Source organism: Podarcis vaucheri (assembly GCF_965113315.1).
Source record: "Podarcis vaucheri genome assembly, chromosome: 4".
Classification (NCBI taxonomy): Eukaryota; Metazoa; Chordata; class Lepidosauria; order Squamata; family Lacertidae; genus Podarcis; species Podarcis vaucheri.
Genome location: NC_138762.1, coordinates 18,477,708 through 18,505,521, shown reverse-complemented (window position 1 = coordinate 18,505,521; position 27,814 = coordinate 18,477,708). Strand labels below are relative to the sequence as shown.

Below are 27,814 nucleotides of genomic sequence, written 5' to 3'. Positions count from 1 at the left end.
CATGGAACGTGGCTTTACAGAACTCAGAGTGAGGCCCCCTTCTGGGCTGGAGGGCAGAAGAAGCATTCAACTTTGAAATTTGGCTTGACTTTTGCCAAATTTGTGTGGGATGCGAAACACAAGAGCAGTCAAGTACAACATTCCTAGAGTGAACATGTTTACACATGGGGAGGAATGTTTGTCCAGCCAGCAGGTAAACTTCCTGTTTCCTTCTGGGCTGGGACAGACTTCCTCTGCATGTAACTAGAGGTGGGCGTGGCCTCACCTGTGCAGGTAACGACAAAAGCACAGGGCAGGGCAGCCATCTCTCACTCTTTGACTACATGCATAGAAGAAGCAACATCTGCTTAGCCAAAGATGCTCTCTTGGCTCCAGCCAAGTGAGGACAAAGGGACTGTCTTATGAGATAGATTCTAGGTCTATGTTACTTTTCTAAGCTAAGTCTACCTTCTGGGATCCTATTGTGAACAGAATGATGTGTGAGTAAACTCTTTTTATACTTTTATAGAAGACTGTGTCGTTTCTTATCTTTTATGAGGGAATGAGGGGGAAATACCAGAACAGTTATTATAGAGGCTTTAGCGAGCCTGAGCAAACGCATTGGCTGCAAGTTTAAAAGGGGGAATGTTACTCTGCTAAATTGTGAACTTGTTAACAGAAGTTGGAAAGGCTATTATCAGACAATATATCGTCTCCTGCATCCCTGAACATTTCCACAATTTGCAGTCCAACGTTTTCATGCCACATGCAAGATGCTGACCATAGATTTGAATGGAAATGCCATGGGAAGGCCAAAGTATTCACAGCCAATTTTAAATTGTACGGATGTATTAAGTCAGACCATTGGCCCATGGAATCTAGTACAGGCAAGGGCCTGGGGGGCCTTTGTGCTGGCATGCCCCTTTGACAATCGCCAGGGCGCCTTGCCTAACTCTTGGAGAGCCTTTTAACTGGGCATTGAGCCTGGGGCCTTTTGCATGTGCAATTCCCCAAGTTCTTCCATTTGAGTTAATAAACCACTATGCAGTGCCCACCCCTGTAACAAATATCATGCTTAATCTGGCCCTAACTGCGTTTCCGAGCACAATTCAAAGTGTTGACGCTGACCTTTAAAGCCCTAAATGGCCTTAGCCCAGTATACCTGAAGGAGCGTCTCCACCCCCATCGTTCTGCCCAGACACTGAGGTCCAGCACCGAGGGCCTTCTGGTGGTTCCCTCACTGTGAGAAGTGAGGTTACAGGGAACCAGGCAGAGGGCCTTCTTGGTAGTGGCACCTGCCCTGTGGAACGCCCTCCCATCAGATGTCAAGGAAATAAACAACTATCTGACTTTCAGAAGACATCTGAAGGCAGCCCTGTTTAGGGAAGTTTTTAATGTTTGACATTTTACTGTGCCGTTAATTTTCTGTTGGAAGCCGCCCAGAGTGGCTGAGGAAACCCAGCCAGATGGGCAGGGTATGAATGAATGAATAAAATAAAATAAAATAAAATAATAAAATAAAATAAAATAAAATAAAATAAAATAAAATAATAAAATAAAATAAAATAAAATAATTATTCAGTGGAGAGGCACTTTCTACTGTTTATTCTGAAGTTATTTCTAATCAGTTTCTGCCGAGTAAGTTGTAGGGCTCGATCTGTCAGTTTCTGTTCTCTCCGCTTTCCTTTTTTTCAGTCTTAAAATCAGTTCTCCACATTCCTGCAGCAATTTGTGAATTTTTGAAGAGAAATCCTCATGAAAATTCTTCAGTATTTTATCCTAATAAACATATTTTTGTATTCAGTTTTGAATTGTGTATGCATTTTGAAGGCAATTTTCCCTAATACTTTTTTTGCATGTCATTTTCACTTATTCGTTTTTTTAATGCACATCCCCTCCCCCCCCATTGTAAACACTGTTTGGAGAGATGCATTGTAAAATTCAGATAAGTGCAAATTTCAAAGGATGGCTGCGCTTCGGTTCTTACACTGTTTAAGAACATGCACATTTGATTTGGCTTTAAATGTGAACCAAATTCAATTTCTTTCCCCTCCTTAGTGAGTGTTAGCCTTCAGTAATGCCTGCTGCAAATCTCCCACTGAGGCTTTCTTGGAGATTACACACTTCTGATTCTATACAGCTACAAACTGAAGGAAACAATTGTGAAGTTACTAGCATTGACTCAAATATATATATATATATATATATATATATATATATATATATATATGTTTTGGTGTCTTCGGGTGTCTTCCCGTGTAAGAGTCGGGGTGTCTGGGCGACGTTTCGACGAGGTCTCACTCGTCATCTTCAGGCTGGTGCTTTCGGCTTCTTGTTACTGGAACAGAGCAGAATCTGGTGTTTGAGTTCCTATAAATACTGTTGAGGGGTGTGGTGTATAGCCTCCAACGTTCTGGGCAGAGAGGAAGTTCCTAGATTAGTGTGCCTTTTCTTCTTTTGTTCCTTAATTACTTGAGGGATATCTTGAGTGATTTCATGAGTGATATTCTGAATACCACTGGGTGGGTCATTAAGTGTAGATTAGTTGCTAAAGCTTTCGTGTCTTGACCTCTTGAGCTTGTGAAGAGTTTTTCTGAGAAGATGGCTGTGCTGCATTTAGTTGTGCTCTGGCTTGGCTTCGTGTATAGAGGCGAGCTGTAATTTTGTGCCTTGTGCCAGCCAGATCTGTGTAGGGATTGCAGGGGGGTGCAGCATCCGGAGGTGCCACTATAGTTTGGCTACTGGATGGAGTCTGTAGTATGTCTGTGGAGAGGGTCTGGGTTTGGCATGGCCCTCCTTCCTTATATCAAGGGCACTACAGACAAAATTAGCAAAATCCTCCATAAACACAATATCAAAACAGCCTTCTGCACCAACCAAAAAATAGCCAATATCCTCAGAAACCCAAAAGACAAAATCCAGCTCGAAAACCAAGGGGTCTATGAAATACCCTGCAAAGTCTGCCCAGCCACGTACATTGGACAAACAAACAGACGAATAAATGCACGTATCGCAGAACACAAGAATGCCGTCAAAAAAGAAGAAAAAACTTCCTCTCTTTTCCTTTTTTTTTTTTTTTTTTTAAATACATTTTTATTGAAGTTATACACGGAAAACAGACATATATGAAAATACAGAGAAAAAATTACAAAAGAAAAAAGAAAGAAAAAAGAAAAACCACACATCCGAAAAAAGAAAAACACACAATCTGAACTTCCCTCCATCCTTTTGATAAGTATCAAATATCTCCTTCCATTACGTATTTGATTTTCAATCTATAGTCTTAAATTCACTCGCTGGTCGTATTGTTCTAACCCCGTCAATTCACTTTAAGCATTTATTCCAATATATTTCCAAAATTTACTCCAATTTTTCAGAAATTTCTGTTCATCCTGGTCTCTTATTTTACCTGTTAGTTTGTCAAGCTCAGCATAGTTTACCATTCTAATCTGCCAGTCCTTTATGTTGGGGATGGATTCCACTTTCCAATATTGTGCCAACATAATTCTCGCTGCTGTGGTGGCGTAGAGGAATATCGTCCTATCTTCCTTTTTAATTTCTTTATCCATCATTCCCAACAGGAAGGCTTCAGGCCTCTTGGGAAAGGTATACTTAAATATTTTTTTAAGTTCATTATAAATTAATTCCCAAAAGCCTTTCACCTTTTTACATGTCCACCATAAATGATATAGGTCACCCTCCACCTCGCCACATTTCCAGCATCTCTTATCCTTTAATCTATACATTTTGGCCAATTTCACAGGGGTGTGGTACCATCTATATAGCATCTTCCAGATATTTTCTCTCAATGCCATACATGCTGTAAACTTTATGTTACAATTCCAAACTTCTATCCACCTTTCAAAATCAATATTATAACCAAAGTCAATTGCCCATTTAATCATTGCCTCCTTCACCTCCTCATCTTTGGTGTACCACTCTAGTAATATATCATAAATTCTGGACAGGGTTTTATTATTGCCTTCTATTACTTCTATATTAAATTTTGATTTTTTATCATCAAAACCCGCCTTCCTCTTATCCTCTTTTAACAAATCATTCACCTGGTGGTATTGCAGCCAACCAGTGAATAATTTTTTTATTTCTTCATAAGGTCTGAGTTTGGGCCCTTGGTCAGTTTTTCTTAACATTTCTTCATAGGTGGCGTTTATCTCCTCCATATTTATTTTCTTAATCGTTAAGGCCTCTATTGGTGAAATCCACCATGGGGTTTTTCTTTCAAGGAGGTTTTTGTTCCTTTCCCATGCTTGATATAATGGTCCCCTAAAAATATGGTCTAAGAAACTCTTGTGAACTCTCACTTTCCCATACCAAAGGTACGAATGCCATCCGTACCAATTATTAAAGCCTTCCAGGTCCAGTAGCTCTTTATTCTCCAGTTTTATCCAATCTTTTACCCAATATATACAAGCCGCTTCATAGTATAAGCTTAGGTCCGGGAGAGAAAAACCCCCTCTTTCTTTTTTGTCTATCAAAATTTTCATTTTTATCCGTGGCCTTTTCCCCTGCCAAATATACTTTGCCAAGGCTCTCTGCCACTCTTTACATTGTTTTAGACCTTTAAGTATGGGGATGGTTTGGAATAAAAATAACATTCTAGGCAGAATGTTCATTTTAACAACAGCTATCCTCCCCAAAAAGGAGAGTTTCATCCTCCCCCAAATTTCCATGTCTTTCTTTATACTCCTCCAGGTGGCATCGTAATTATCCTTGTATAGATTTATGTTCTTGGCTGTAACCCAGATCCCAAGATATTTCACTTTCTTAGCTACCGCAATTTTGGTCTTTCTTTCTAGATCTATCACTTCTTCCTTTGTTACATTTTTAACTAACATTTTGGTTTTGGTTTTATTTACCTTAAGTCCTCTCTTTTCCAACACATGAAAGAAACAGGACACGAAATTAATTTTGCAGATTCCAAATTGCTCTTTAACATGGAACATCACCACAAGAGAATAATCATGGAAGCCATCGAGATAGAGAAACACCCTCACAACATGAACAAGCGTGACGACACGTCCCGCCTGCCTGACATCTGGAAATTAGCCCTCCCCACAAAAACCGACACCAGAACCAGAGGCACACAGAACGCCGTCACCAATCAACCACACCAGACCCAAACCCAGACCCTCTCCACAGACATACTACAGACTCCATCCAGTAGCCAAACTATAGTGGCACCTCCGGATGCTGCACCCCCCTGCAATCCCTACACAGATCTGGCTGGCACAAGGCACAAAATTACAGCTCGCCTCTATACACGAAGCCAAGCCAGAGCACAACTAAATGCAGCACAGCCATCTTCTCAGAAAAACTCTTCACAAGCTCAAGAGGTCAAGACACGAAAGCTTTAGCAACTAATCTACACTTAATGACCCACCCAGTGGTATTCAGAATATCACTCATGAAATCACTCAAGATATCCCTCAAGTAATTAAGGAACAAAAGAAGAAAAGGCACACTAATCTAGGAACTTCCTCTCTGCCCAGAACGTTGGAGGCTATACACCACACCCCTCAACAGTATTTATAGGAACTCAAACACCAGATTCTGCTCTGTTCCAGTAACAAGAAGCCGAAAGCACCAGCCTGAAGATGACGAGTGAGACCTCGTCGAAACGTCGCCCAGACACCCCGACTCTTACACGGGAAGACACCCGAAGACACCAAAACCTACATTCCTGTACCCGTGAAAATCTACGAAAGCAATATATATATATATATATATATATATATATATATATATATATATATATATATATATATATTGCTTTCCACTGGGCAAATGTTACCAAGACACATAAACATAAACAGCACAAAGACATTAGCATGGCATCTGGAAATTGCCAATTACCAACTCATTTCCCCCCAAAAACCTCACCACATGTTTTCTATTTTTACTATCTCAAAGATATCCTTTTACCCTTCATTCCTTGGCATAATTGCCATGGAAACAGAACAGCAAATTAAAATAGAAAAACATGGTTTATGTCTGCAATAAAATAAAATATACCCTAGAGTCAAAACAAGCTAGCAACAATAGCTTGATTTGTCTGCTTCTGTTTGATGCTTGATAATATAACTGAGGCGTTTGGGGGAAAATATTGGTGCATTTCCTGATTTACAAAACCAGAACCTAGATACTAGGATTTCCGGCATATGTTTAAAACTATGTATGAATTTTCATGTTGAGGCAACACAATTTGTAGATAAACTATACGGACTTGACATCCGCATTAAATCAACCCATATTCATATTTGCCAAGCGATCCCTGCTGTGGTTTTAACAATTAAGTCTGGATTGTGTGCTCTACCAACAACCCAGTTGTGGCACCTTATTCTCATCACAGCACACTCCCAAAGTCAACCAATGAAACTTTACGCAACTCACAATAGTCTATGGAATAACCAAGAGGTCCATAGCCCACATAGGAAATCCTTGCACATTCTGACAACCAGTTGTTAAGATTTTCCTACCCCCGGATCAGAGAATGGTGTTGCACAATCCAGGTAAGTGATTTTACCATATACATTTCTGTCTACCAATCAGCCTGGCCCTATTTTGCAAAGGAAAAGGAATTAGTAGTCTCTTGGGAGCCAGTGTGGTATAGTGGTTAAGAGCGGTAGTCTCGTAATCTGGTGAACCGGGTTCACATCTCCGCTCCTCCACATGCAGCTGCTGGGTGACCTTGGGCTAGTCACACTTCTTTGAAGCCGCTTTGAGACTCCTTCGGGTAGTGATAAAGCGGGATATCAAATCCAACTCTTCTTCTTCTTCTTCTTCTTCTTGGGAGATGTTTGAGGTAGGGCAGTTTTGCTGCACAAATTCTGAGGACCAGGTGCGGGTGGGATGTTCCATGGGATGTTCAAGCAAAGGTAAAGGAATTCTGGTAAGATTTCAGCTGGGGTTCAGCTTGGATTTGGAAGACAAGTAACCATTTGCGTTGCTCTGACAAGTCCCATCAATGGGCAGAGAGGGTGTTGTGCAAGAAAGGAATGAGTGCTAGGAATTCAAGCGACTTTGGAAGGCGAGAAATCACTGGAGTTCGACAGCAGCAGCAGATCTGTAGGGTAGCAAGGCTCAAATGGATTATTGGGGGAAACTGCAAAGCCAATACCCCCCCCCAAAAAAATCAGTGTTAGGATATTTCCGTTCCACCTTAAAAGGGAGCAGGCTTTGTGAGTCACAGAGTCTGCGTTTTTCCTGTTCACAGGAAGTTTATGTTTTCTGTTGCTTTCGTTTCTCTCTCGGTGCCTGAACACTGAAGCAGGCGGTCATGTTTTTTCTTTGTTCTGACCAACGCTGAATAAACTTAAATAATGCTCTCCTGCGTGCATCTTTCGCTGTGCATTATCTGCTGATAAGAGCGTGCATCAGCTCTGGAATGTGGCAAGCTATTTCTGGAGCTCGTGTCGCTAATTGCTGATACTGCGTGTCTACGGGAGATCGATGGACGTCCGGAGGCGACGTGGGGCCATGATGGACTTTGTCTCCCTGGCAGTATCCCAACAATCAGCACTCTCTGGAAGTTTTTATGGGTTTACAGGTCCTCAACTGAGCCCATCTCTCTGGTGCATCTCAGACTCAGGGCCTGTCCAATGAACACTCATGTTTCACATGGCCCCAGTACAAATTCTCAGGCATTTCACATATTGACATATTTCTACCTCGCAGAAACGCAGTCAAGTTACTTTTTCTTTTTACTCCTTCCCCTGTGAAATTTTGGTCCTCTGTCTTTGTTTTAATTTTAAAAAAATCAGTGTGATTTTTTCCTTACATGAACATTTTTGCAAGCAGTTTCCCCTAAAATAATTCATTTTTATATGTTGCCTTTACAAATATATGCATTTTGATGCACACATTCCCATAATATGCACAATTTTCTACATCTTATTTGGTTAGAGAACTACACTACAAAATGTAGGGGAAATGTGAATTTCAATGCACAGCTGTCTTTCAGTTTCCATATTGTTTTGGAAAGAGCAAATAGCTTTGCCATAAAGGCAAACTAGAATGAATGTCTCCTCTTCTTCCTACCATTTAAAATATTTAATCTTATCCAAATTTCATACCTTCCTCTTTCGCTTTAAGTGAGCAATTCAGGATTATTTTTAAACTGTGTGTGTCAGTATTTATGAAACATTTAAGGTAATTCAGTGGGCGACTGGCTAAAAATGAACGAGCCAGAGATATATTTACAAATTATTTCTTTCTACTGAGCTCAGGATATTGTTATATATTGCGCTGCTCTTTCATGGCGCGTATGAGTTTAATGTGATATTAATTTATTCAGTACCATCTGAAATGCTGCAGCTTTTCATGTCGACTCAATGGGGAGCACTAAAAATCACAAAAAAGCATTGAAACACTTTTAATGAAACTTTAAAAAACTGAAACTGGCAGGAGAGAAAGAGATGATAGATGGCAGGTGTAGTTCAAGATGCTTATTAAAATAATCTCCTGCGGAGCAGTTTACATCTCACGACTGGTTTCTCTGGCCCTCGCTTAATTTTTTTTTTTATTATTAGACAGTATTAACATATTCTCTGTGGCTTGTAAAATGAAAAGCAAGGGAGAGAATCAAGATAATATATTACAAAAGGTTGTATCCAAAGTAGTGCTGAGAAGCAGGGCGGTGGGAGTTCTGTTGCATTAGGGGAAATCCTTTTGCTGACGGACCGTCCCATCCAAAAGTTTATGTAGCTATGACACAAAAGGTTATGTCTATTTCTAAGATTTGGAAGCAGCCGACTTAGCACCAAAGACCTCTTCTGAAATATTGTACATAGTTCTGGGCTGGATAACCTTAGAGCAGATCCAGTATACAATATGTTTTGGTGGGGAAAATATAGAAAAGAGAATTTCTGGATGCCAAGGTCCAAGTTTGGGACGACCCCAGTAGAGATTAAAAAACCAGAAGACATGCAGCAAAGCGTAGAAATACAGTAGTACCTCAGGTTACGTATGCTTCAGGTTACAGGCGCTTCAGGTTACAGACTCCACTAACCCAGAAATAGTACCTCGGGTTAAGAACTTTGCTTCAGGATGAGAACAGAAATTGTGCTCTGGCGGCGCGGCGGCAGCGGGAGGCCCCATTAGCTAAATTGGTGCTTCAGGTTAAGAACAGTTTCAGGTTAAGAATGGACCTCCAGAACGAATTAAGTTCTTAACCCAAGGTACCACTGTATTGGCTGTTAGACCTTTAAAATATGTGCCCCTCCAAGTGAGTTCCAAAAGGTCCCCTTAAAAAGTTTCTTTCCAAAGTTTCTACCTTCTCCCAGCATAGGAAAAGACATGTTTGGCAAGTTAAAAATGGGCTTACTTACAAACGCTTCAAAGGTCAGGTTCATGCGCTTCCGAAAAGTTGTGCAGGCAGTAGAACTTAGCTTAGTTACAAAATGGTGTAAGTTTCTAGATCATTGGTATAGGAACTCAAGAGAGTCAGGGAACAACCAGCTCAAACCTCTCCACACGCTGAGCATCTCAAGTAGACTTAATACAAAAGTAGCCTTGATTACAAGTGGCCTGGCAGGACAGCCTGCTCTATGGCATTAACCCCTTCATGCACTAACTAGAAATGTGGGTTATATGAGGCTGGCTATCCCACAACGTGAGACTAAGGAGATCGTATAATATCTGTTCTTTCTCATCTTGCAATTCAATTTTAGAGAATCTGCAATAACGCATACAATATTCTTTTTGAGGTAATCTCTTAAGAAATACCCTTAATGAACTAAGAAAAAGCTTGAGCTTCAATAAGATTCACAAATCCCAGACAAAGTTGATCTCCTTCATCCCAGGCTGGGATAAAGAACTTCCCCCAAAGAATCCCGAGAGCTGTAATTTATCCTACACAGAGCTACAATACCCAGCATCCCGAACTATAGTTCCCAGGATTGTATGAGGAAAGTAATGTGCTTAGGAAGTGAGAGAGGCTGAAATCTGTCCCATTCTTGTTCATCACTGCAGCCAACAGTGGGCCAATCAGAACACAGAGAAGAAAAACTATAGAGGTAAAAAACTATAGAGGAGCAACTATCCACATTTTATCAATAAGCCAAGACCTGCAACTGTGGTTCTAATGCCTGTAGTGTTCGTAGTTTTCCCCAATGGGTAGATGCTCCCTGTTTCTGCCATATACAAATGGAAAATTAGTACAGTCGTACCTTGGAAGTCGAACGGAATCCAACTTTTGAAACGGTTTGGAAACCAAGGTGTGGCTTCCAATTGGCTGCAGGAAGCTTCTGCAGCCAATCGGAAGCCATGTAAGCTGTGTCGGACGTTTGGGTTCCAAAGAACGTTTGCAAACCGGAACAATCACTTCTGGGTTTGCAGCGTTTGGGACCCAAAACGATTGACTCGCAAGTCTTTCGAGATCCAAGGTACGGCTGTATTGTGGAAGAAGAAGAAAAGGATTTTCCATTAAATGTTTTCAGAATCAGGAAAGCTTCCATGTGAGCCTTGTGCCAAATTCAATAACAGTTAGAAATTATTGCTACACAGATAAATAAAAATAAGTAAATTCCCACGCCAGAACTCTGAGGTTTATGAGGGGCGAAGCTTGTTGCACCACCTTTGCAGAATGCAGAGGTAAGACAAATTGGTTATTATTTCGAAGAAATCCTAGCAAGAGGCCTAAAAGCAAGAAATAGCAGGTGTTTAAGACAATCCAAGGCAATTTAATAGGAATAAAACACACACGCCCATGTGTTTCATGAGGAGTTATCATAAAAGCTTCATAGCTCGGTTAATATATATGCCATTTTCTTACTCATCTACAAGTCTATGGCTAGACCTCAGAGGTGTGCTTCCATTATTAACTAGTTGCTGTATAGATTACGTTTCCAATTCTGATGGAGCCGTGAAACTGATAATAGCGTGTAGGGCAGTACTGATGCGATTGTCATGGAATTTACTCTGGGCCCTTCCAGTCTGTCACAGTTTCCGGGTGGGATTCAGTCACGCATTGGCAGGTTCAGGTTGTGCAACTGTAGTTGGGATGCCTTGCATAGCTAAAAGATCAGTCCTTTTTTGAGATAAGGAAAGTGATGAGAAAATGCTCTGGAAAGGAGAAGATGTTTTGATGCAACGTCATCTAGCCTCCGCCAACAAATCAGACCCAAGTTCTCATTAAACAGCCAACATTGTCTAATCTCCCTGCAAATAAATCAGGATGAGTGCTTCAGGATGAGGGCTAGAGCAATTCCCACGTGAGGGGGGGAAAGGTAGTAATAACTGGGCTTTTTTAGTTACAGGTAGGTAGCCGAGTTGGTCTGCCGTAGTCAAAAGAAAAAAAAAATCCTTCCAGTAACACCTTTGTTGTTTAGTCGTGTCTGACTCTTCGTGACCCCATGGACCAGAGCACACCAGGCAATCCTGTCTTCCACTGCCTCCTGCAGTTTGGTCAAACTCACGCTGGTAGCTTCGAGAACACTATCCAACCATCTCGTCCTCTGTCGTCCCCTTCTCCTTGTGCCCTCAATCCTTCCCAACAGCAGGGTCTTTTCCAGGGAGTCTTCTCTTCTCATGAGGTGGCCAAAGTATTGGAGCCTCAGCTTCAGGATCTGTCCTTCCAGTGAGCACTCAGGGCTGATTTCCTTAAGAATGGATAGGTTTGATCTTCTTGCAGTCCATGGAACTCTCAAGAGTCTCCTCCAACACCATAATTCAAAAGCATCAATTCTTCGGCGATCAGCCTTCTTTATGGTCCAGCTCTCACTTCCATACATCACTACTGGGAAAACCATAGCTTTAACTATACGGACCTTTGTTGGGAAGGTGATATTTCTGCTTTTTAAGATGCTGTCTACGTTTGTCATTGCTTTTCTCCCAAGAAGCAGGCGTCTTTGAATTTTGCGGCTGCTGTCACCATCTGCAGTGATCATGGAGCCTTAGAGACCAACTAAGTTTGCTCTTGGTATGAGCGTACATGTGCATGTATCTGAAGAAGTGTGCATGCACACGAAAGCTCATACCAATAACAAACTTAGTTGGTCTCTAAGGTGCTACTGGAAGGATTTTTTTTTATTTTGTATGGGCTTTTTTAGTTTTGAGAAAAAGCAAGTAAGAGGGGAGGAGACATGACAGAGGCATAATAAAAAAATATGCACCGTGTTAGAAAATGCTAGAATCTGGGGTCATCCAACGAAGCAAAAGGTTGGAGGATCCAGGACAGAAAAAGAAGCAGCCCACCTTCATATAGTAAATAAACTACGGCATTGGCTATCACAAGATGCAGTGATGGCCACCACCTTGGATGGCTTGAAAATGAGATTAGGCAAATGCATGGAAGGCAAGGCTGTCTATGGCTATGGCTCAAGATCGCCAGCCTCAGAGACAGTGCTGTTGGCATCCAACTGGCATGGGAGAAAATGATGGAGTGTGCCATTGGGGGTGAAGTCAAACTGTTGGAAGGTTTCAGCGCCTGCTGTGGCTGTAGAGACCAATATGGGAGAGACATGTTTTGTTGCAGCTGGGGCAGCTGGAGGTACAGTTGTGCCTCGCAAGACGAAATTAATCCGTTCCACGAGCCTCTTTGTCTTGCGGCTTTTTTGTCTTGTGAAGCAACCCTATTAGCGGCTTAGCGGATTAGCGCTATTAGCGGTTTAGCGGCTATTAAAGGCTCAGCGGCTATTAAAGGCTTAGTGGCTATTAAAAGCTTAGCGGATTAGCGGCTAAAAGGCTATTAGCAGCTATTAAAGGCTTAGCGGATTAGCGGCTAAAAGGCTATTAGCGGCTTAGCGGCTTAGAAAAAGGGGGGGGGAAGCGGAAAAAAAATGGAACACTTGCAAGACGTTTTCGTCTTGCAAAGCAAGCCCATAGGGAAAATCGTCTTGCGAAGCAGCTCAAAAACGGAAACCCCTTTCATCTAGCGGGTTTTCTGTCTTGCGAGGCATTCGTCTTGTGGGGCACCACTGTATCTAGCTGTGCTGCTGCAGATGCACCATGGTGTTTCTTCTCTGTGCTCCTCCCAGCAGTCATTCCGCCTCTCTTCACTGCTACGGATGCACAACCTGACTGTCTCCAGGCACCGAACATGCTTGGAATGTGGGCTTGGAAGAGCACATCTTTGTTTGAGACTCTGTCATGCCACGTGATGCCCAAAATCTTCCCGATGCGGCGCAAGCGGAAGGCATTGAGGTGTCACTCCTGGAGGTTGCAAGTCGCTGATGACTCACTACAATAAAGCAGCATGCTCAACATGCAAGCTTGGTAGACCTTCATCTTGGTGCTGGACGTCAGAGACAGTATATTTCTGTTTAACAGCTGATGGGGCAATTGTATGCAGTTTAACAACTGGGAGAGGGCAATTGTGCTCACGTGCTGCTCGTGAGTGAGCTGGTCCCGGGGGATTCCCGTGCGGCGTGGTCCAAGTCCAGTCCGAGGTCAAGGGTGTGGCATGGAGGCTGTCCGTCAAGGCAGAAGCAGGGTCCAAGGCAAGGAGTCAGGTGTGGTCAGGAGCTCTGGCAGAAGAGCAGCACAGGGTGCCGGCAGGAACAGGTTACCAACGATGTTGCTCCCGCAACCTGGGACTGGGCTGGCTGGCTTTTATCTGCCCCGAGGCATAGGGTGGTCCCGGTCCACAGGTGACTCGTGTCTCATGGCCTGGAGGCGAGCACTCCTCCTGCGAGAACATAGTTCCCTCCGCCTCTCTGCCCTGAGCCTCTGCAGCTCAGGAGAGGCTGGAGGGTTACCGGACCCAGAGGCAACCTCACCTTCCCCTGACGGGGCTGAGAGTGGAGCACTTGCAGGTAATGGGTCCTCCATCACCCCAGGAGCCAGAGCAGACTCAGCTGGTGTCTGCTCCTGAGGATCCGGCATGGGTGAGGGCCCTTCAGGTTCAAGCCCCAGCCCCGGCTCAGCCAGTCCTGGAGGCGGGGACTCCTGTGCAGGCTGGGATTCCTCAGGTTCAGCCTCTGAATCCGATTCCCAGGCCATCACAGTGAGCTTCCTACTGGCATGTGCTTGGTCACTGTGAGACCAGAATGATGGTCTAGAGGTGGGTCCAGCTGGGTTCTTCTTGTGTTTTTATGTCACCCTTTTTCTGCCTTGAAAGAAACCCATTAACGGAGAGCCGCTCAAGAGGGGGCAAGGCCCCCATTTCTCCTTGGCAGAGGTCTAGAGCTGAGCAATCCCATCAAAGATGCATTTTCTTTCAGGTCATGTAGCCCATTACGATCACATTATAATTGTCCCCCGACTGTTGTGGAATGTCCTGCTCCCTTGGTTAACGTATGAAGGATAGCAGTGTGCTCAGCTTCCCTGGCTTGCTCCCTGCTATAACGGATATAATTGCAAAGGCACTGTCAGACAGAGCCTCCCGATAAACTACAGTGTCCTGAAGTGTCATTAGAGAAGAGGAAATGGGGTCAAGCTCACTTTCAATACGCTGCCATCTCCAAAGCAGAGGGGACGAGGGAGGGATGGAAAACAGCCACATAACCCAGGAGATTTTAAGAGAGATTAAGTTATATCAAGTACAATATATGGAATTGATGAACCAAGAGATCGAATGGAAGATAAAGCAAATGAAACAAAAGACATTCGAATTGGCAGATAAATGTGGTAAACTTCTGGCATGGCAATTGAAGAAAAGGCAGAAATTAAATACAGTTACAAGTCTAGAAGTGGATGGAAAGAACATATCTAAACCTAATGAAATTAGAAATTGCTTTTTGAGTTATTTCAAAAAACTTTATACCCAAGGACCGCAAAATGAAGAAGATATAGACAAATTCCTTGACAAATATGGATTACAAAAAATCTCTCAGCAGAGCAAGATGGATCTGAATCAGAGAATAACAGAACAAGAGATAGAGGCTGCCATTCAGAAAATGCAATTGGGCAAATCTCCAGGACCAGACGGACTGACTTCCAGATATTACAAATCTTTGAAGGAGTGGTTGATTCAACCATTAAAAGAAGTCTGCAATGAGATTTTAGAGGGAAAAAAGGCTCCTGAATCGTGGAAAGAAGCGTATATTTCACTCATACCAAAGACAGAGACTGAAAAGACCCAATTGAAGAACTACCGCCCAATATCACTACTCAATGTGGATTACAAAATTTTTGCAGATATTTCGGCAAAAAGAATTAAAAAAGTGTTGATGGAAAAGATTCATAAGAACCAAGCAGGCTTTCTCCCAAAAAGACACCTAGCAGACAATGTTAGGAATATAATAGATATTCTGGAAAAGTTAGAGGTCAACATAAATACTAAAGCAGTATTGATTTTTGTGGACGCGGAGAAAGCCTTTGACAATATTTCTTGGAGTTTTATGATAAAGAATCTTCATGGGATGGGGGTAGGCCAAGGTTTTGAGAACGGCTTGGGTGCAATATATTCTGAACAAAAAGCTAAGTTGATTGTAAATAATGTAATAACTGAGGAACTTAAGATAGAAAAAGGAACACGACAGGGGTGCCCAATTTCCCCATTGCTTTTTATTTCGGTTCTGGAGGTGCTGTTGAATATGATTAGAAATGACCAGCAGGTTAAAGGTGTACAGGTCGGAGCTAAACATTACAAGTTAAGAGCATTCGCAGATGACCTAGTATTGACTTTGCAAGAGCCAAACACTAGTACGAAAAAGGCGTTAGAAATAATCCAACAGTTTGGCCAGGTAGCTGGATTTAAGTTGAATAAACAAAAAACTAAAGTGTTAGGAAAAAATTTAACAGATATGGAGAAGGAGAAATTTCAAGAGGAGACAGGGCTGATGGTGGTCAAGAAGGTCAAATACCTAGGGGTTTATCTGACATCTAAAAATCTGAATTTGTATAAGGATAACTACGAAAAATGTTGGTCAGAAATCAAAAAAGATCTAGAAATATGGTCAAATTTGAAACTGTCAATGTTAGGCCGAATTGCAGTGATTAAGATGAATGTATTGCCTAGAATGTTATTCTTGTTTCAAACCTTGCAGATTCTTGACAAGATGGAATGTTTCAAGAGGTGGCAGAAAGATATCTCGAAGTTTGTCTGGCAGGGCAAAAAGCCCAGAATCAAATTTAAAATATTGACAGATGTTAAAGAAAGAGGGGGTTTTGCCCTGCCGGACCTAAAACTGTACTATGAGGCAGCAGCGTTTTGCTGGCTCAAAGAGTGGATGCTCCTCGAGAATACAGACATTTTGGATCTGGAAGGATTCAATAATGCTTTTGGTTGGCATGCATATTTATGGTATGATAAAATCAAGCTGCAAAGTGCCTTTAAAAATCATATTGTCAGAAAAGCATTGTTTAATGTTTGGATAAGAAATAAAGATCTGTTGGAAAACAAAACCCCTAGATGGGTGTCTCCAGTGGAAGCTAAAGCAGTGAAGAAACTCAATATGGAGGTCGGATGGCCGAAGTATTGGGAAATTCTGGAACAGGAGGGAGACAAATTGAAATTGCAAAGTTATGAGAAAATGAAACATAAGGTACAAAATTGGCTTCAATATAATCAAATAATGGAGTTTTTCAAACAGGACAGGAAAATTGGTTTTCAGGTGGAAAAATCAAAATTAGAGACTGAATTGTTAGAACCCAATACTAAGAATTTATCAAGAATGTATAACTTGCTGCTGAAATGGAATACACAAGATGAAACAGTCAAATCGGCTATGATTAAATGGGCACAGGACATTGGTCATAACATTATGTCTGCTGACTGGGAATGGTTGTGGAACACTGGTATTAAATTTACGGCATGTAATGCCTTAAAGGAAAACATTATGAAAATGGTTTACAGGTGGTACATGACCCCAGTCAAGCTGGCTAAAATTTATCATTTGCCTGATAATAAGTGTTGGAAATGTAAAGAAACTGAAGGTACCTTTTATCACCTTTGGTGGACATGCCCGAAGATTAAGGCCTTCTGGGAAATGATTTATAATGAAATGAAAAAGGTACTTAAGTGTACTTTCTTGAAAAAACCAGAGGCCTTTCTCTTGGGCATTGTCGGCCAATTGGTGTCAAAAAGGGACAGAACTTTCTTTATGTACGCTACAACAGCAGCAAGAATACTCATCGCAAAGTATTGGAAGACACAAGATTTACCCACTCTGGAAGAATGGCAGATGAAGGTGATGGACTATATGACACTGGCTGAGATGACAGGCAGAATCCGTGATCAGGGAAAAGAGACGGCGGAAGAAGAATGGAGAAAATTTAAAAGCTATCTTAAAGACTATTATAAACTCGATGAATGTTAGAATGTTGTGGTTTTTAGGAATAAAGGGACACAGTGATATAAGGCCAGAACACAGAAAAGACTAAGATGACAGAGGTTGGAAAGGAACAATTAGGAGTTGCTATAAAATTATGGACATTGGGATGCAGAAAGGGGGGGTATGGGGGAGTCTCGGAAAAGAGGTTTATGAAAAAATGTTATGAAATTATACGTGTTTGTATGTCTTTTTAAGTGTTTGTTTGTCTTTAAAATTTTTGTAAAACCAATAAAAAAAATTTATATATATAAAAAAAAACAGCCACATAAACCACAAGGCTCTCGGACAGCCATTATAACACCTCACCGTAACAGGCATTCTACAGATTGTGGAGGGACTCCCTTTTCCTCCTGAGATGTCCTATCCCTTGATGAAAGAATTGTTTCCCAACTCTCCATTTCCAAAGAAGAACTGCACAAGACGGCAGGGCACAAAAATATTTTTTGCATATTGAAATCTTTTATTAAAGTTTTTCATAATAAGAGAATAGAGAATGAGCAGGAAGAAGAAAGGAAATAGAGAAGAAAAAGGAAAGGTGAAAAGAACAATAAAGAAAAATAAAAAGGACTTCTGATTTTCCATTTCATAAGAAAAAGGCATTTAAGACATTCAGTCCACGATGACTAATAATAATAATAATAATAATAATTTATTTATACCCCGCCCATCTGGCTGAGTTTCCTCAGCCACTCTGGGTGGCTTCCAATCAAGTGTTAATACAGCATTAAATATTAAAAACTTCCCTAAACAGGGCTGCCTTCAGGTGTCTCTTAAAGATAAGATAGCTGCTTATTTCCTTCACATCTGAAGGGAGGGTGTTCCACAGGGCAGGTGCCACTACCGAGAAGGCCCTCTGTCTGGTTCCCTGTAACCTCACTTCTCTCAATGAGGGAACCACCAGAAGGCCCTCAGCGTTGGATCTCAGTGACTGGGCTGAACGACATCTTCTCTACTTTCTGTTAAGCAATATTTCCTTTAAATCAAAGCATCTCAAAATCACTCATTTCCTTTTCCCATAAAAAGTCCAAGAGGACTTTCCAAATTATTACTCCTAATAGTAAATGTCAACTGAGCTTCTTCTTTAATATCAACTTGACCTCCGGTAATTCCCACCACCATGCCTCCATACGGAGTGACAACAGTAAATTCTTCCGCTGTGTCCGTGTTAGTGTCTCTCCACTGTGATCGCATATTGAAACAACATTCCTTAATTGAAGAGCGCAAAATGATTCTGTACAAAACCCTGTTAAGAACTGTGTGGCATGGAATGTTGAGAGACTGACATTTCTTTCCACTTTTCACAAATTCTCCAAGTGTGGGCAGGTGACACACATGCCAAGTCTGACTCCAGTATCCCAGGGCATGCTGTGCCCAGCTCCTTGAAGTCCCTGACAGTCCTTGTGCTTAGCAAAGCTAGCACCTTCCCACCCTCCTCAGTTTTACAGCTGCAAAGGAGAAGTGTGTCTTAGATGCTAGGATCCAGGCTGCTGACGCTGATGCTAAACAGCTGCTTCAAGCTAGAGGCATATGGTATAGCTGTTATTGGAAAGAGAGAGTTGACCAGGTTGACCATTTGGCCAGCAAGGCACCTCTTATGTCAGGAGTCCCCAAACAAAGGTCCGCGGGCTGGATAAGGCCCGAGGGACTCGTTTATCCAGCCTGCGGTGACCCCCGCTGCCCACTCTTACCGGCACTGCACTGTGTAGCTGCCCACTTCTGGGTTGGAGGAGCACTGGAAATAGCTTGTGCGCATGTGCAATGTTATTTCCTGTGCACATCCGGGTCGGAGGAGGCCTGTGCACATGCACACAAGCTATTTCCGGTGCTCCTCCAACCTGGAAGTGCGCCGGAAATAGCGTGCGCGCACACATATGGGCATGCGCTCCCCGGCGCGATTGGCGCTGGAGACACCAGCCCGAGGCACGGTAAGTTTGCTGAGCCCTGTCTTATGTCAATTGCAGAGCAATTCCCCTCCACCCGCCATGAAGACATCAGAGAAGAAAAAAGAATAGCTACGGAGAGACAAAGTGCAGTTATTTGTGTACTGTCATGCACCTACCTCTCTTCTTTCTCTTCCACTTTTACTGCCGTCTGCTTGGCACAATTTCTTCCAAAGTACATAATGGGGTTCACTCGCAAAGGCATTTCTTTGTCCTTTGTCAATTTCGCAAGGTCATTGCGTAACATTCCACTCTCGCGCTCCAGCTTATCGATGGAATCGGAATGGGCCGTGTGTTCTTTCTTGAAGAAATCTATCATCTGTTGAAGGAATTGTTTTGTTTTATGTTTCTTTTTTATAAAAAAGATCAGTTTGTTTACAACTTCATCATAATTGAATTCACACAATTCAACAAAGAAACAGGCACGGGGCAATATTTTCACTGCTTATTTACCATATGTAATCATACAGCATTTATTGTAAATGATAACCCTCACAGAACTGCCTCCAGAAATAACAAACAAGACAAATGGGTAGAAAGGATAATAGCCTGTGTAACACAAAAAAGCACCATATTACAATTGCTCAATGAACCCTGCAAACTGCGTTTTCATTTTCTTTTTTTCAAATCACTCAACACATTTGAACTGCTTGCCTCAGAAGTCTTAAAGAGGCACTGAAGACATCCTTAGCTGCCAGAGTTGTAAATATTTTCATTATAATGCTCCCTCAAGTTATGCTTCCGGAAAGGGAGAATTGTAGAAAAATGCTGAAGTTGTAACTACATAATTCCTTCAAAACCTTTATGTATAAAATTGCAATATCCTCGTGTCAATGAGAAAAATTGCCTTAAAAGTGCTGACTAAAAAGCATAACCAATGCCATGTTAAATATTTTGGAGGTGGTTTATTAAGGAAACAGGAGACATGATCCCACTGATTAAAACAGAGCAAACTCTCACACACAAACTTTCCTCTTCCATTAAAAAGCAATGGGACTTTTACAAAATGTTTAATTTGCTTAGTTGCTACAAAGTTAAATCATAGATTTGCAGTGACACTAAGAACTACAAGGGGAGATGGTTTTTCATGGGATGGGATATGAAATATGCAAGGGACACACACACATATATATTTATTTTGTAATGCAATGAACTCTTCACACCTCAGTGGGAGTTAAAAGAGGAAAAAAGCTCAATTTTTGCTCTCACACACTCCATTATCATTCAACTGTGCTGGATCTGAACTTCAAGCACTTCGTATAAACAGCCTAATTCACCATACACTTAAACTGGAATACTTGACTATAAGCTGATTTACAGCACAATCCTAAGGATGTTTATTCAGAAGTTGGAGCTTGATGGAACTCGCTCTCTAGAGTTTAGAAAGTATGTTTAGGATTACAGCCTCCATCCCATTTACTTCAGACCTGAAGTCTCTCTCGTAATAGGCTTGTGGGTTTTTGCATTCCTTAACAAAAACAGTTCTTCAGATAAAACATCTTTGCAGGTTTATCTGATCACTGGGGCTTTTATTGAATGGCAGATAAAAAAAGGGAGACATGAATGCCAGCAGGCTCTCCAAAGCGATATTACTGGCTGTTAAGGACAAATATAATATTTTGAGTTTGCATTTCTTTTCCAGGTTGAAAAGCACTTGATGGTGGGGACAAGGGTTTATTCCCATATTTCCCCCTTGATTTATCAGAGAGGTAGAAGCTGTGACCCTCCATATATTGCTGGACTCCATTTCCCATCAGCTACATCCAATATATCATGGAGCGTCTTTTACCAGCTGAAGTTGATACCCCAGTTATGTTCCTATGTGGATGGGGATAACTTGGGCTTAGTCGTTTTTCTTGTTCCACTGTTTTTATCGAATAATAGCTCTTTCATGCTGGATTGTTTTGTTAACATTTTACTGTAAGTTGTCTAGAGCAGGGGTCAGCAAGGTTTATCTTGCTGGACCGGATCGGTCCCGCTGAGATCCCTCTGTGGGCTGGATTGTGCGCGTGCCCACAATTTGCGGTGCCTGCGCATGCACAGACGTGATACCCACTGCCTGCGTCTGTGCAGATGCAACTTCTGGTGCCGTGGAAGCAAGTTCCTGTGCTGCGCTGCACCGGTTTAGCACAGCATGCGAGCGGCTGGCTTGGTTCAGGGGCGGCTTGTAGGCCGGTCAAACGACCTCAGTGGGGTGCTTCTAGCCCATGGGCCTTAGGTTGCTGACCCCTGGTCTAGAGGATGCGCCAGCAGTGCTTAAGAAATTGAATTAACCAATTTTGTTTTTGTTATTACTACTAATCATAATCATCATACAAAATTGTATGATTCTATTTATGATTATATGATTCTATTTGCAGATGATTCACTGCAGATAGTGACAGCAGTCACGAAATTCAAAGACGCCTGCTTCTTGGGAGAAAAACAATGACAAACCTAGACAGCATCTTAAAAAGCAGAGACATCACCTTGCCGACAAAGATCCATATAGTAAAAGCTATGGTTTTCCCAGTAGTGATGTATGGAAGTGAGAGATGGACCATAAAGAAGGCTGATCACCGAAGAATGGATGTTTTTGAATTCTGGTGCTGGAGGAGACTCTTGAGAGTCCCATGGACTGCAAGAAGATCAAACCTCTCCGTTCTTAAGGAAATCAGCCCTGAGTGCTCACTGGAAGGACAGATCCTGAAGCTGAGGCTCCAATACTTTGGCCACCTCATGAGAAGAGAAGACTCCCTGGAAAAGACCCTGATGTTGGGAAAGATGGAGGGCACAAGGAGAAGGGGACGACAGAGGATGAGATGGTTGGACAGTGTTCTCAAAGCTACCAGCATGAGTTTGACCAAACTGCGGGAGGCAGTGGAAGACAGGAGTGCCTGGTGTGCTCTGGTCCATGGGGTCACGAAGAGTCGGACACGACTAAACGACTAAACAACAACAACAATTTGCAAAGGGGGTTGGGAAGTTTAGCAGACGTTTTAAAAAACTTTAAATGGAGGCCTTGAACAGCTCAGATTTGTTAATTAAACACACCACTCTGGAGTGCAGCATTCCAACAAACTAAATTCTTGTTTCAATATCAAGATGCTTTGTGTTTTCAAAAAAGACACGAAGTAATCAGCATAAAAACTATCAAGTGTAAAAGATTCATGTAATATCCTCAAGCTTAGACACTGTGTGAGTGATTTCCTGTGGGCGGAATGGAAAATAAAAGCAAGTTTTGATAGACAAGATCAGTGGCCATTCTGCTGTTACTTCCCAAAGAGGCCCACCCAGATTATAAATATAAACAACTTGTGTGATTTAACAGTTTCTTGGTGTGCTATATGCCCTTGATTTCCCCACCCTCTCTTTGAAAGCTGATTCAGGTACACTACACTCAGACACAAACACTTCAGCATGGTGTGGTCTTAGGCTGCAGGCCACGGGACTGACCCTGCTCATGTGGTTTTATGTTATTCCCACACATGGTCCTGCAGGGTGGGATCACACTATGCTGAAATAGTTCCGACATATGGTTAGGAAGGCAAATATGTGTCAAAAGCAGCACTTCAGAGAACAGGTGGGGAACTGCACATTTAAATGTTAACACACACACACACACACACACACACACACACACACGTATATATCTATATGCTTCCATACACACTGCCTAGGCTTGCGCTCAGGGGAGGTCAATTTGGTGATGCTAACACAGATATTTGACTTCAAGCATGTAGCCGCGACTCCCCTTGCAATTTCTGGTGGTGCAGGAAGAACAGCAGCGCTGTTAATTGCTTATTAGCACAATTTTTTTAAAAAAAATATATTTTATTAAGGATTTTCTTGTTTTACAGAAGTGTAGTGCCTCGTATTTTTTTTATGTAATATTTTTACAAATCCGTTTCATTTGTTGAGGCATTAGGGGGAGAAGAAAAAAAGAAAGAAAGGGGGGTGGAGAGAGGGAAGATGGATGGGGGTGGGGTCGGGTGGTGGTGTTTCTATTATGTTTAATGTACGTAGAGTTTGGTGTCAACGTTGCTTGTGTTGTTCACTTGTGTTCCTTTGGTGGTGAGAGAGGTTGGGGTTGGCCTAGGGTGTGTTTGTTTGATTGTGATTGGCTGTGGTGATCTTTGTTTTCGTGTGTGAGTGAGGTGGGTGGGTGTTTTGGATCAGGTTAGCCATATTGATTTGTATGCTGTTGGTGGATTATTGTCATTGCCCTGTTGGGCTGTGTATGTGATAAAGGGGAGCCATACTGGGGTGAAGACGTCTTCTTCTGTTTGTCCCCGTGTCAGTTTCAGTTTATTAGTTAATTTTTCTAGTAGGGCTGTTTCCCATACTATTTGGTACCATTGGTCCATGCTTACTCCTGACAGGTCTCTCCAGTGTCTGGTTATGGTGTTTCTGGCTGCTGAGAGCAGGTGGGTTATGAGTTCTTTGTGGTGTAAATGGGCATTGTTGTCTTGGAAGATGTTTAGTAGGGCCAATTCTGGGGTGATGTCTATTGCCTGCTTAGTTATTTTACATATTTCTTGTATGGCTGTTGTCCAGAATAGTTGGATTTTGGGACACTCCCACCACATGTGGAGGTATGTGCCTGTGGAGGTGACCCTCTCCAGCATTTTGGTGAGGTTCCTGGGTGTATTAGCGCTACTTTCCTTCTTATTAGCACAATTTGAACTGCAAGGTCTACAGGTGTCATCATAGCCAAGGGTGCTAGATCCACAACTATTTTTGAAAAGCATTGAAAGTACTCAATTATCTGAGGTTCTCCCCTAGCCCCCAGCAGAAGCCTGATCCCCACAATGCCCTATTTACGGGGTATTTTTAACTGTGATTTTCCAAGAAAAGCTTGACAACTTGGATTTCCTTAAAAAATCTCAACAACTTTGGCTGCCCCCCCCCAAATAACAAAAATCCTGGCTACGCCCTTGGGTGCCGCACCCAAATAATCTCAACAAGAAATTCAGAAAAGTAATGCAGATCAGCAAATACTGCTAAGAAACTGCAGGTTATAGGGAAGAGACATGAGCAGGAACGTTGGAAAGATTTTCATGTGTATGCTAGGAGTATAAACCCCAGAATGCTTGGTTCTGTATGATAAGTGTAAGATTAGCGTTATGTCAAATGGTCTTATTTCCTGCTGTAGTCTTGTCCCGCCCCCCCGCCACTCCCTGCCCATATTCTATGAGGCAATCACTTCCTTAAACGCCAATAGGTGCTAATCTCTGTAAGGACCAAATGACCTCCGCTGCTTTTTATTCTGTTTGCATACCTGTTGTTTCCCTAACATTTTCTCTTTTATCTCTAACTCCGTTTGTAACTGCCTTTCCAGTAGAGCAGCTTTCTCCATGATAGTTGCTATAGTAATCTCCTTCTGATGAAGCTCTTCTGTCAGGTCAGAGATTTCCGTCCTCATTCTTTCCACCTCAGAGCGATGGGACTGTTCTTCCTGATAAAGGCGGTCCCTTATCTGCAGCAAATAGGGAAGAATGAGCGCTGGCATTGCAGATAGCATCTTTTTTTCACATACCACCAACTTTTGGGGTTCTCCGTTTCTAACACAGCAACCCTACCAGCCGTGTTAGCGATAGCGCAGAGATTCAGAAAGGCTTACGATTCAGAGCAGCTTCTCTGTGTTTCAGTTTAGAGTTCACACTTTCCACCTCCTCTCTTGCTTAAACCTACATGCCAAGAATCATAGGAGCCAACTCTGAGTGGGCATGGGGGGCTTCAGCCCCCACAATAAAATATTTGAGGAGGCTGGGCCCCCACCAAGTTGATTGGTATTCCCATTCAAATGGGGTGTGTATACTGTGTCATGTGGTCGATTTTGCGGGGCGGGGCTTACCTGGGCCCCCACAGTCAGTGGCGTAGCGTGGGGGGTGCGGGGGGGCCAGCCACACCGGGCGCAACATCTGGGGGTTAGGGTTAGGGTGTGCAAATCCACGGGTTAGGGGGCGCAAATTACTTGCCTTGCCCCGGGTGTTGACAACCCACGCTACGCCACTGCCCACAGTATTTTTTTCAAGTTGGCACCCCTGCCGAAAGGAAGTCAAGTGAAAGAAAATTTACCCACCAATGTTAATGTACCCGGCAGTACAACCTCTGGTATTTTATAACAGTGGCGGGGAATCTTTTTCAGACCAGGGGCCACATTTCCTTCTATACAACCTTCTTGGGGCCACATGGCAGGGTGCGTGGCCAGAGGCAAAAGTGGGTGGAGCAACAAATGCGGTCAAGTTGTATCATTGTTTGTAGCCAGTGGCCATTACGATATAAATATAAAATGAAAATGCAAGTTAAATTATCCAGGGAAGCAAACTTCTATTTGACAGAATGCCTGGTTTTAATAACTGTGTTGTGCATTTTATTTTCATAGAACCATAGAACTTTAGAGTTGGAAGGGACAATGAGAACCATCGAGTCCAACCCCCTGCAATGCAAGAATCTATTGCTCAATGTGGGGCTCAAATTCACAACCCTGAGATTAAGAGTCTCATGCTCCACTGACTTGAGCTATCCCAGTTATGTATCTTGTTTGTTTGTTTTCTAATGGTTTCAGCTACACAAATAAATATTCGTAAAAAACGCAAATGTGTGAATCACAGAAAATGCGATGAACGTAAGTTTTTACTTTTGTACAATAGGCTAATACATTCCTAAATATCTTCTCAGAAGCTTACGAAAAGCTTGGCTTGTCACTCAACATCCAAAAAATCAAAGTGCTGCACCAACAAGTACAAAATAACCCCTCTGCAGCGCCATAAATCCAACTCAATGGTGTAACACTAGAAAATGTCGATCACTTCTCCTGCCTAGGCAGTTATCTTTCCACAAGGGTCAACACTGATGCCGAAATCCAGAATCGCATGAGCTCTGCGGGTGCGGCTTTCTCCCAATTGAAGTGCAGAGTGTTTGAGGACTGAGACATTAGCAGGGAAACCAAAATGCTTGTTTACAAAGCTATTGTACTACCAACCTTACCGTATACTTGTGAAACATGGACCACTTACAAACGCCACCTCCAACTTCTCGAAAGATTCCATCAATCGTGTCTCCAAAAAAACTTACACATCACTTGGGAAGACATGCAAACTAATATCAGTGTACTGGATGAAGCAAAGATCACCAGTGTCGAAGCAATGATTCTTCAACATCAACTTGTTTGGACTGGTCATGTTGTGCAGATGCCTGATTACCGTCTTCTACTCTACTCTATTCCAAACTTAAAAATGGAAAGTGTAATGCTGGTGGTCAACAACAGAGGTTTAAAGACTCTCTCAAGGCAAATCTTTAAAAATGTAGTATAAACACCGACAACTGGGAAACACTGGCCTGCGAACGCTCCAACTGGAGAACAGCCTTTACCAAAGGTGTCATGGGCTTTGAAGACACTCAAACTCAGGGCGCAAGGGAGAAACGTGCTAAGAGGAAGGCATGCTTGGAAAATCCACACAGTGACCAACTCCCGCCCGGGAACCTATGTCCCCACTGTGGAAGGACGTGTGGGTCTGGAATTGGCCTCCAGTCACTTTGTTAAAGCCGTGTTTATGGAAGACAATCTTACTCGGCTACGAGTGATTGCCAAAGAAGGAGGAGGAGGAGGAGGAGGAGGAGGAGGAGGAGGAGGAGGCTAGTTTCTAACACATTCCTCTTTATCTGCCACCCAGATGAACAAGAGGCATTTTCAGAGGTCAAGGACACATCCCAGCCAGTCAAAAACATTCAGAATTTGAAACACCATGCAACCTGGGGAGATTTCCGAAGAGGCATGGAGGGACAGAGGTCCCCATTTTGCTCCCTGCCTACCACTGTTTTAAAACATTCATAGGATGAAAGTGGTTGGTAGGTTATCAAGCTGCATATATTGCCTTGTTGGTCCTTCACTTTACTGTGATCACCACACAGCAAACGCGACTTGTTCTGTTCTGTTCAGTTCCGAGCAAAATTGCAAAATGCCATTTTTGGCATTCGCGAAAACAGAAGGATATCTGCATCAGCAAACAAATGCTCAGAGTATGTTCCGTCAATGCTGTTGAAGTCACAAAGTGTAACGTTACACTGTCTGGATATGATGTTGACCAATTCATACCCTGGAGTGAGCATCAGGCAAGAAGTTGTATGTAGATTCCCTTCTACACTCTTATTTACGGAGAAAATACAGACACAGGGACATCCTTCACCTTGCAATTCAAGGTATTCTCTTATCCCTGAGGTGAAGGGAGTGGGAAGGAGTTTGGGATAGAAAGCCCAGAAGCCCAAGGCCTACCCCCAAATTTTCTCCAAGGAGAATCCGGAGAGGCAAAGGAATTTTCCAAAAGGGCTAAATGGTTAGAAACTACTTATATCAGCTTTAAAAGCAGGTTGCAGGTAGTAACCGGAGTCTACTGTTCCCCCTCTAAGCAAGGAAAGTCAATAGTTAAAGTACCAGGTACTACCAGAAATAACTTTTAGCAGCTCACAAAAGAGAAAACATGATAAAAATAAAGGCTATGCTGACATAGTGTTGCCCCCCCCCAAAGCCCCACTCTCAGAGAAAATAAGCTTGCCACTAGTGTTATTTAATGGGTTGTTCTATGCTATTAGCTTTGAAGGTCACATTTCCTGTACCGCTTCGCTCTCCCCCGAGAGTATAAAGAAGCTTGTGGGTTTTCATAAGTTTTCTGCCAATAA

The 27,814-nt window shown here is 42.5% G+C and overlaps 1 protein-coding gene and 2 long non-coding RNA genes across 7 annotated transcripts in view; 2 read left to right on the top strand and 1 right to left on the bottom strand.

Annotated features, from left to right (window-relative positions):
* Window positions 1–27,814, top strand: part of LOC309530683 — a 112,079-nt gene that overhangs the window by 44,159 nt on the left and 40,106 nt on the right. The gene's annotated exons all lie outside the window — the stretch shown is intronic.
* DEUP1 (deuterosome assembly protein 1) overlaps window positions 1–27,814 on the bottom strand; it is a 67,522-nt gene that overhangs the window by 7,220 nt on the left and 32,488 nt on the right. For 2 of the 5 annotated variants that reach the window (XM_082219299.1, XM_082219300.1), the window contains exons 10-12: window positions 24,414–24,611; window positions 19,273–19,472; window positions 17,520–17,624 (exon numbers count right to left, since the gene is read on the bottom strand). In XM_082219299.1, the coding sequence (XP_082075425.1) occupies window positions 17,520–17,624; window positions 19,273–19,472; window positions 24,414–24,611 (503 nt within the window). Of the gene's footprint in view, window positions 1–9,569; window positions 9,674–10,063; window positions 10,389–17,519; window positions 17,625–19,272; window positions 19,473–24,413; window positions 24,612–27,814 lie in introns of those variants that run through there. The other 3 variants (XM_082219303.1, XM_082219302.1, XM_082219301.1) reach the window with 3 other exon arrangements.
* On the top strand, window positions 389–22,465 carry LOC309530661. Its single transcript, XR_014218822.1, has 2 exons — window positions 389–479; window positions 21,514–22,465. It is a non-coding gene; the product is annotated as an uncharacterized lncRNA (long non-coding RNA).